The following is a 10350-nucleotide window of genomic DNA, read 5'->3' as shown; positions in this document are numbered from 1 at the left end:
TTTATAAAAAGGCTCCTCTGGTTTGTTCAAAACTGATTTTTCATTTTTTTTAAAATGAAAATTTAATTCTAGTTCACATTGTCCTAAAAATAAATAGTAGATATTTAAAACAAACAAACAAACAAAACTTGTTGGTACATTAATTCTGATAACACCAACTGCCTTTGACCAGATTGAATGACTACCATCGAGCTGCAGAAAGTTAAAATTAATGTTACAATGAGTGCCTAAAATAATAAAATAAGGTAGCATGTACCCAGAGAGTATACTGGGGAAGTACTGTCCATCTCTAATATATGGAGTTATTTAAAGGTTAAAAATATTCTAATATTATAAAAGCCTAAGTCTGTCTGTCTAATGCTTTATTCAACACTCTGATTGGCTGATGGAAACAGCCAATCAATCAGAGTGCTCCAAGAGTGGCGGAGCACTGCCATGATCCCAAAGTTGCACCGAGGACCTGAGAGAGGGTGGGGGAGCAGAGGCCACTGCTGCTGGCCTCAGCTCCCCCATCCCTCTCCCTGCAAGCGGCAGAACAGCAGCAGCATGGGATGTTAGGTGGCAGCACTCCATCCCAGGCCCCCTCCCCCTTGTCATTCTTGACAGGCAACTGGCTAGTGTGTATATTATTAGGCTAGCAGAAAAATACTGGATATAGATAATTTCTGCTGAAATGCATCCAAATCTCCAGAGACATTCAATATATTCAAGGAGACTTACTTACCAAGCACTATGCTCTCAGATTAACATTTACTATTCCAAGGTGTAAATGCAAGCTTTAAGTAATGCCATGAAGTCTTCTTTTCCCACTTGTATCCAGACAAGTGCACACAGGCAGCCTGCAGTGCCTCAGAGCTGTTTGAGGAACCGCAAACACAACCATTCGCTGCACTGTAAAATTTGCAGTGGCGCCAGTATTTTAACACTGGGAGACCCACAGGCCCCTGCTGCACATGCCCCTGCACGTGCGTGCTGGTCTGGACTTGCCCTCAGAGAGCAAATGCCTGCCTCATTCAAATCTATTATGTTTTCAGAGCACGGCAGTTTAGAACAGACAGCTTTAAAAAAAAAGTTACATCTGCACACAATGCAGGAAGGGTATGGCAGATCTGGGCTTAGAAAATGCTGGTTATGAAAAAACTAAGTATTGCATCAAGAGAATAAGTAATGTACCTTTTAATTGAGGAATGTTTCAGGTTAGAAATCCCAGTTGCCCAAACCAATTTGTCTTAATTAGAAACATCTGAGCACTCTGAACTCCTATGATGGTGTTAACAAATGTTAAGTAAAACTGAAAAAAAAAAAGGGTACACTTAAAAGACACTGTTCCACCTAATTTTAACACTTCCCCGAAATGAAAGGAATTCCTTTACCACAGAATGTATGACAAATAATCAAATTCTAAATTTCTGATCTAATCTTACATTTAACTCCTCAAGAAAGCTGTCAGAAGAACAGGTCAATTTTAAAAGTTATGAAATGTGAACAAAGTGAAGTGCTCTGAATTAAAACACAAAACAAATGAACACCAAACATTTTTATTTTAGTCTATTCATCACAAGCAATTTATTTTAAGGGTATAATTTTGTTACTACTGAGAATCCAAACCAATAGAAATAGTTCTCTTAAACCATCATTTGCACGCCACAAACACTTCCAAGCCAATCCCAGCTTTCTGAGGAGAGCTATGGATTCACATGGTACATTTTTTTCCTCCCGGCTTTCAACTGCAGCTTACAGAGAGGAGTCTTGCATAGCAGCAGTCAACAAGGCCCCCATGAAGATGCTGCAACAGGGTCTGGGGCTGTAACTAGTCACCTGAGGCTAACTCCAGGTACGAACAAGTTACAAGTGCTTTTCAGTACAGCGCTAAGAATTCTGATGATACGAGTAATGGATTTTCTGCCTTCAGTGCTACAAGACAGCACTGTGCTGTACCAATGGAAACAGTATAACTGTGTAAGTTTGTGAAGAACAACAGACAGTTAAGCTCCTAATGCAGTTCTCTCTCTAGAGGCCAGCAAATACTGTTTTGCAGGCACCTCTCCTACAGCTCCAGTTGACAGCAAAGGAAGAAGTTGCAAGTTCCACCTGAGTCTGTAGTATCCATCCACAGAAAATTTCTAAGCATAGCTTACTGACCTAGGACTGTTCCATCAACTTAGCTATGCTGACTTTCATTCAGGGGTTAGCATAACATGTCACAGCACAGTTCTGTTTTGTACCATACAGACATACCCTGAAACACCTACTGGCAGCATTCATCTAGAGTTCTCGCATCTCAAGCCAAAGTCTACTCTGCATGAGGTGGTGTCCACTGGCTCCCATGCCCTATCCAACAGCCTGCAGTTTGGAATAACAAACCAGTCCACTTGAACACCCACATGCTTAGAGGCCCGGACCTCACTGTAGACTATGATAAAATGAGATGACTTCATGAAATTGAGGGTTTTTTGTAATATCCATCGTCTCTTATCTTATCTCAACTCAAAATCAAATCACCAGAAAGCAGAAACCAGAAATTACTTTTCCTGCTATGCCTTTATATAGTAAATCGAAGCAGGGACCCAAGATCTGCCAAACAAAGCATTTTGCAGATTTTTATATATTTCAGAAATTTATATATTTCCACAGGAAGCAACTATTCTATAGAAGTTTAAAAAGCTGGACAGATAGGTAAGAGTTTAGATGGTTTACTCCCCTTCACCTCAACCAATGCCATCATTCCCTTCCTCTAAGAATAAGTCCGAATCAAGTTGATGATTCACTGGAACCCACAGCCCTGGAAATAAGCAAGCTTTAAGGCATTATCTGTATCAACTCTCACTACAATGGCATGCGGCATCTGAAGGAGTTAGAAGTCTCCCCTGATTTCTTAAGAATAAAGGACCTGCCATTACGCAAGCTTAAAATTATCGATTTATGAGTTGGTACTTACTCTGGGCTCTAAGACTATGGCTGTCAGTATTCTGTCAACTTCTAGGGCCAGCACTGGCTAATAAAATTCAACCTTTGAAACCTTCCTTTCAGATGTAACCAGATTCTTTACATGACAACTGGAACAAACTATTCCCCAGTACAAATTTTCCACTAATTACGATGGTATGTGGACATCCAAAAGCTAAATTTGGATGCATGCATACATATTTTTAACGCACTTCAAGCCGAGGAGCTCTTGGAGGTTCATGAAAAAAAATCTTAAGACAGACCAAAAGGTACTGTTAAACACTACAGAAGCAAGAACCAAGCATTAATACTACAGACTGCTTGCTTCCCAGGATCAGAGAACTACTGTCCCACTGCCTAGGTCAGCAATTTAAAAAATGCTAGGTCTCACTTCAACTCTAGTGGAATAACACATTAGTTAATTTACTAGGTTCTTCAGACAATTCATTTCTTCCCATCCTGCAGGAAATTTCAGTCATTTTTTATATGTTGCACTCATTACTAGATACATTTTCTCCAGATAAGTTGCATAGTAATTTGCCAAATGGATAAACAATTTCTATGGGTGCACTGATAAAGATTTCTTGGCCGATGCCAATAGCCAATTATTAATCCACCATACTGGCTGATGGTGATCTGATAACCAATGTTCGGTAATAACGCATGGCATTTTAAACTACTACACGTAAGCCTTTTTTGTTTGTTTTACATTTATAATATACACATGAACAAACTTTAGTTCAAGCACCCCCACCACTATTTCTAAGCACAGGAACACTGATACAGGAGATGCAGCAGCACTAATTAGAGCAGCTCTTGGAGCACATGTAAAAGTGCTCATGCCAGCTGCAGCAGGTGGGGTTAGCCTAGCACTGCCTGCAACTGGCTGTGCAGAGCCCTTCAGCCCCTGCTCTTTTGCATAACGACCTTGAACTCCAGCCTAGGGACAGTTGCCTGAGCCGGCCAGCAGGGCTGAGGAGGAAGGTATAAACCTTCCTGGCTGCTCACAATTGGGTGGTCTCTACAGCAGGCACCCCCATGCTTCAAAACGGCAGCAGGGGCACTTTAACTGAAGTTTGAACAAGCTTTAAAGCACCCCCATAACCGTTTGGAAGCTGTGGGATGTTGAATACAAAGCTGGTGCTTTAATTAGAGGGGCTCTCAAAGCCACTAAAATGCCTCTCCCCCCACCTCCCCAGAGCACATGTAAAGATACCCTTATAGATCAGTTCAGAGGCATGAGCTTGTATAGGCAGAAAGCAGGGTAGATTTGCACTCAGACTAATGGCTAACTAGGTCTCTCTTTCATAGGTACCCTACTTTGTCAGACACCGTGAAACAGTATATTATCTTATGAGTAGAGAGAAGCAGTTAGCTATGTATGAGGTTAGGCAGAGGGCAGAGTTGGGTGGCACCTTACAGACCAACTTATTTGGAAATGCATGAACTCTGGTAGGCTACAGCCTACTTAGCACAATGCTAGTTTTTCAAGATGCTGTGTTTTGGTTCTTTGGACCCTTCTGCATCTATTCTCCACCCCCACCTCCCCCCCAACTTCCAATCCTTCCCCTTGCCTATATCTCAGCTAAGCAACATGCAAATGTAGCTGCTGAACACAGCTCCTCCCCCATGACCAAGCAGGAAAAGAACTGTATAACTGTCCAGGTTCATAACCACTACTGGCCAGTATTTATGCGCACTAGACAATTTCTATGTGCAGAATCAGGACATGATCAAAACAGGGAGGCAGCAACTTAATTTTAGTAGGCTAGAGGTGTGAGGTAGTGAAAAGGATATATTCCAGAATCCCTTCAAAAAACCTTCATCACAAACTTGGAAATTAAGGGCAAGATACAAAAAGGGTAACAATAAGTTTGCATAACAAAAGGAATGCACCAAAAATTTCTAAAAGGATTTTAACTACCAGTCTAGCCTCAAAACCTCCCCCAAGAAGTGTTAATTTTCTCTCATACATAGGGAAGGAGAGCACATGGGGGAATGGGGAAGAGGGGTGGGAGCTCAGAGGATGCTGAGGTGGATCATGCCTCCAAAGCAAGCAAACAAAACCAAATTTAAGTAATTTAGTTTGTCAGTTTAGTTTTCTAAGCTATTTTCAAGTGAAAGAACACTGCTATACTGAATTCCCCTTCATTCCTGATCTCAAACCCTTTTGAAGCAATGAGTGTTTTAAAGCAATAAATATTTTATTTCATACCTGTTTGGAAGGTAGGATTTGCTCCAGGATACATATTAGGTGAATAGGCAGGAGCAGCCGCTGCATAGCCCATTGGGAAGCCAGCTAAGAGGTAAAAGAACAATCCAAGGTTATTTTCTAGATTACAAAGATAGTGGAGCCACCTGCTTTGATCTCAAAGAATGCTGTGTGTTTTACACTTATACCAGACTTGTGAAATCAGATGGAACTGGTCCTAATTGGTAACTGCCATGCTCCACAAAGGATGCCACCAAATCTCTGAGATAGAATACTTGTTGAGGGGACCAGCTAAGAAGCTGATGGCCCTGTTCTCTAAGTGAAAGCCCAGATGAAACATGTTTCTGCAATTTGCTGTCTGTAAACTCTGGTTTAAAAATCTACAAGAACACCACTCAAACACTGAAGTACAGACAAATAGTGAATTATCTTTTTACCATGTAGTAAATGTGGCTGAGTGACTGGATTCATTTCCCAAAATAGCCAGAAAAACTAATAACCAAACCCAATTCACTCCACCCCTCCATCCCTATTTCTTTGCCTTCAGATGTTGGTTAAACTCTTATATAGTATCAAAACACAATGGTAATACTCAGCAATTTAGTGAGACAATTGCAAAATGCTATCCTGACCTCTTTACACCAGAATACATACAAAGTACCACAAGAAAAGAAACATGATATACTGGCCCCAGTTGTTAAGGTAATAACAGTATGTAGTGGTTTAATTGCCCATGGGTTACATGTTTACAATTATTTCACTGACTTCATGTGTTACTGAAAAATGGAAAGCTATGTAGTTTGATGGCTTTATCCTTCCATAGACAAGCATTACTTGAGTTAACTGCTTGGAAAACAGTGATCCTATTGTTTCTCATAATGCAAGAGTACCAGGTGAAAGACTGGTATTACTAAAAGACGCACAGACATACAAATGACAAGTTCTCTGGGGGCGGGGGGAAAAAAAAAAAAAAAAGACAACGCAGGCATTTTTGTTAAAAAACTTTAAATAGCTGAAAGCTTCAATTATATTATTATTATTCAAATAAATTCATTTGATAATCGTCTTTTCTAAACAATAAAGATCGTCAACACTTGGGAACCAGAAATATAAATTTACCTACATTTTATAAAACACTCAAGAAATATTTGGTATTCTATACATTTATAAAATAAACATGAGGCCTTATGCCAAGCATTACTAAAAATGGTACAAATATTTGTCAGGGATATAGAAAAGACAGCTGTTGTATTTGCTAGAATGAGTTTTTTATATTCTAAGTTACTTAAAAAGTTAACTAGATGAAAATGAAATACTTTAGGTCAATCTGATATCTTACGCAAAATGGCTAGGCAATCTACAACATTATTTAAGGTTGTATAAGCCTTTCAGTTCTCTTATTTCACAGGTTTTAGTTCCCGAGTAACAGTTGCAGCTCCATGGGAACAAGATGCTCCAGGAGCAAGTTATCTATTAAAAATGTAAAACAAACATGAAATAAGGTTCAATAACTTCTCCACACAACACGTGTGCTTTTGAAGAAAGCATCTGAATTTTGAGCACTCATTTTAGGTAGGCAGGTCTAAGGTAAAAAGCATCTCAATGGTTCTGGTTCCACATTTCCTCCAGACAAGATGTGCCTTCCATCAATCACTTGAAAGTATTTCTAAACATGAGAAAATGCTACAACAAAAATAAATTGGTAGTTTTGAACAAAGAATCTATGAGAAAATGTCACAATTGAACAAGTTTATCTGACATGACACCTAATTAGTCCAGCATTTACTTAACAGACAGTGAACAAAAAGAAAAAGTACAAAACAACTGGTACTAACTTGACACTATAATTTAAATCACCAGTGTCAATATGCCACTTTAAGGCAATACAAACGTGTACGCCAGTAATTTATTTTAAGCTATTTTATCTAATCAATCAATTACATTCAGTTAAACACAAAATGAATTATCTAGCCAAAATATAGAGATAGCCTGCTCATGGGGAAGAATGCTAAATACAACTCACATTTAATATGCATTCAAACTCTCAAAAAATAATTTCAAATATATGTACTCAAAGCCTTTAGAGGAAATAGAAAAAACATATGCCTTCTAAAGAATAATCAATTTATTAAATTCAATAGTTAACTTGTGAAGCTAGGACACTGTGCTTTTTAATTTGCAGACTGTGAAGAACCTAACAAAAATGAAAAAGTTTTCAAATGGAAGTAGGACAGATGGAACAGATTTGAAGAATTTAAAAATATTAAACCCCCCCACCTATTTAAACTAAGAGTTTCAGACAACTTATGTTAAGGTCTAACTTTACTATTCTCTGCTTATACATTATATAAAATCCTATTTGGCAAATGTCAATCTACTAACAACATTTAATTTTTCCTTTGTTTTATCAATGTTCTAAAAGTAAAAACATTTTGGGGAAAAAAAAAAAAACCTCTCGTTGTCAAGCAGATTTCAAGTAGTTTTAAGTAACTAATAAAAGCAACTTCTAAAATACTGGTTTTGTTCATATTACTGCAACTTAATAAATCTGGTGTAGAGTTAACCAGTAAATCAGAAGCATGTAATTCACTGTTTTTACACATAATAAAGCCTGGAAACTTTCTAAATGTATTATGTTCAAATGCTTTAAATGGGTAAAGATAGTGTAGCCTCCTGGTTAGCAAAATGCACAATCAAATTTAGCATGAAGCCTATTTCCAATTACAAATCAGTGTTTTGATCATTATACAAATTAATGAGAATGAACTTTTATTTTAGAAAAACAGTACAAATCAAAAGCAGGATTTAAATAAATTAATTTAAATCTACAATTTTAATCTTAATTTAAATTAACAAGCAGGAAACCTTGATTTAACTCAATCCTCTCTCAAAGAAAAGCCAACTCCGTGTAAAACTGCTACTCATTATAATGTTAACGTAGTTTATAGAACAATCAATAAACTACTTATGGCAGAGAACAAGACCACTCTTCTACGAGTTTCAGAGCTTCATGCTCTGCAACATACCGTACAGCAACTGTTCGCTCCATCTCTTTTTTGTTGCTATTTTAATGGTTTTAAAAGAAAGTAGGCATTTAACTTTTGTTGCAGTAAACCAGAAAGTGAAGAGCAAGAGTTAGCAAATGAAGGGGCAACAGTCCCACTCTGTACAACGCTGGTGTCATATCCAGGGCACTGTATTTGTTTCCATGTACCAAAATGTCAGGAAGACTTGAAAATTCACAAGAGCAACAAAAGTAAATTCTTTCGACTTCCTAACTTTTCTGAAACGAACATTTTCATGTATGCTTTACCCAAGCAGGGGGGCACGCATCTATTAAAAAATCTGAGAGATGTGAACCAGAGATTAATTTAATATGGATAAAGGGAATATAAATAATACTGCATGAACTAAGAACAAGTTCCTGAGAGGGACACCTGCCGAGTTGGAAATAGTCTCCCACAGGATGACAAATGCCTCCACTGCCCCAGACATTTAAAATCAGACTGTACAAAGCAGCAACTGGGGAGTTCACTTAACCTTATATATCAGAAATACACACGTGTATACATGCAACTATAGCAGGGTTGTCAAACTCACTCATGCCAGATCCAGAGATGACAGTGGTGTCGGGGTGAACAGTGGAAGTGTGGAGATTAAACACAGCCTTTGCTCACACTTCTACCACCAAAACATTTCCAACTGGGCCATGCAGCTAGGAATTTTGCAGTGGACCCCACCCCTGAATTCCCAGGCCCTCTATGAGCCCCAATGGGCCATGTGAAACAGTTCCACAGACCAGACTTGACACCCCTGTAATGCATTAGAATCCCCTGCAATGTTTCTTCACTTCATCCTTCTCCCCAGAAAATCCTGTGCTGGGGTAATTAGTAATTTGATACAATTGCTGCACTCCTCAGGGCACCAGGAGTGAAACTGATGACTATCTCTGGGTATGTTTACATAGCATGCTTAAATTTAACATGCATTAGTTTAATGTGCATTAAGTGGGTTTAGGCAGGTGTCTAGATGTGCAGGCATTAAAGCTGTGTGTAGACTGACTTGGGACTGAAGTTAGTCAACACAGAGTGTTAATGCGCTTTAATGCATCAACACATTTATTAATGCTTTTTAACTATTCATGCCAACATCTGATACCTGCATCTGCAGGTATCAAATTTAGGCATGAATAGCCAACATGTGCCATTTTTACTGCACATTAGCTTAGGCTAATGCACATTAAAGAATCACATGCAGACACGCCCACTGGATTTAAGACTACAGGAAAATGTCAAGAAGGACAGAACCAGGCAGTGGTTGGAGGAACCATCAGCACAGAACCAGAAAACAAGGGAGAGACAGAGAGAGAGAAAAACACATAAGTCCCTATGGTTTTGCCATCACTAAAAATATACCTGAAAAGTTACTGCAATGCTTCCTACAATGTTTCCAAATCTGTTTTGTGATCATGGATCTCAAGACTATCAATTGCCAATAAAAACCAAGAGAAAAGAGAAATTAAGTGGCAGGAAATAATAGGGCAGCCATAGACCAAATTGTTTCCTTGAAGGATATGAAATTTTAATTTAGCCAGTTTATCTTGAGGCTCTAGTTGGTAAAAAACAGATATAACACTGAATGTCAACTAACTTACATGCCCCATTTACTCCTGAAATGTTAATATAGTAAAATAAAGTTATCACCATATATTTAGTGTCTACTGATTAGATTTTAAATCAAAGCAATCAACAAACATGGCTTTAGAGAGACAAAAAGTAAGATGTACTGCATGGATGCTTACCTGGATAACCAATTCCTTTGGCATTTGCATAGGGAACCCCAGAAGATCCAGGGCTATAGACAGGATTCATGGTTTCAGTAACTAAAGGCAAGAAAAAAACCCAAAAACAACCATCACACACAGTTAGCACATTACAGGGAGTCCCAAAGAATCAATGCCTTAAACGCAAATAGAAATGCATGATAGAGCAAAGTACATAATTCCAACACCTATTCCATCCATGATAATTTTGAGCTGCAGCTGAAGAAACATGTGCACTGCAACTGCTTCTAAGATTCTAAGCATCATTTTTCCTAAGTTACCTTGAGGAAGTGTTACTAGGGAAGAAATGTGTTTCCCCATGGATTGAATATACTTTTTTTTAAATTGATCCTATCCCTTGCTATCCTAC

General features: G+C 38.4%; 1 protein-coding gene across 1 annotated transcript in view; it reads right to left on the bottom strand.

The window, feature by feature from the left end:
• Window positions 1–10040, bottom strand: part of FAM168B (family with sequence similarity 168 member B) — a 24005-nt gene extending 13965 nt beyond the window's left edge. The window contains exons 1-2 of the mRNA XM_019542930.1: window positions 9960–10040; window positions 5162–5245 (exon numbers count right to left, since the gene is read on the bottom strand). Coding sequence (XP_019398475.1) covers window positions 5162–5245; window positions 9960–10029 — 154 coding nt within the window. The 5' untranslated portion in view covers window positions 10030–10040. The remainder of the gene's footprint in view (window positions 1–5161; window positions 5246–9959) is intronic.
• Window positions 10041–10350: the final 310 nt, after the last annotated feature.

The sequence above is a fragment of the Crocodylus porosus genome, unplaced genomic scaffold, assembly GCF_001723895.1.
Source record: "Crocodylus porosus isolate Cpor-Errol unplaced genomic scaffold, CroPor_comp1, whole genome shotgun sequence".
NCBI classification, from domain to species: Eukaryota; Metazoa; Chordata; order Crocodylia; family Crocodylidae; genus Crocodylus; species Crocodylus porosus.
Note: the sequence above shows the minus strand (reverse complement) of the source record. Positions and strands in the feature narration are given on the sequence as shown.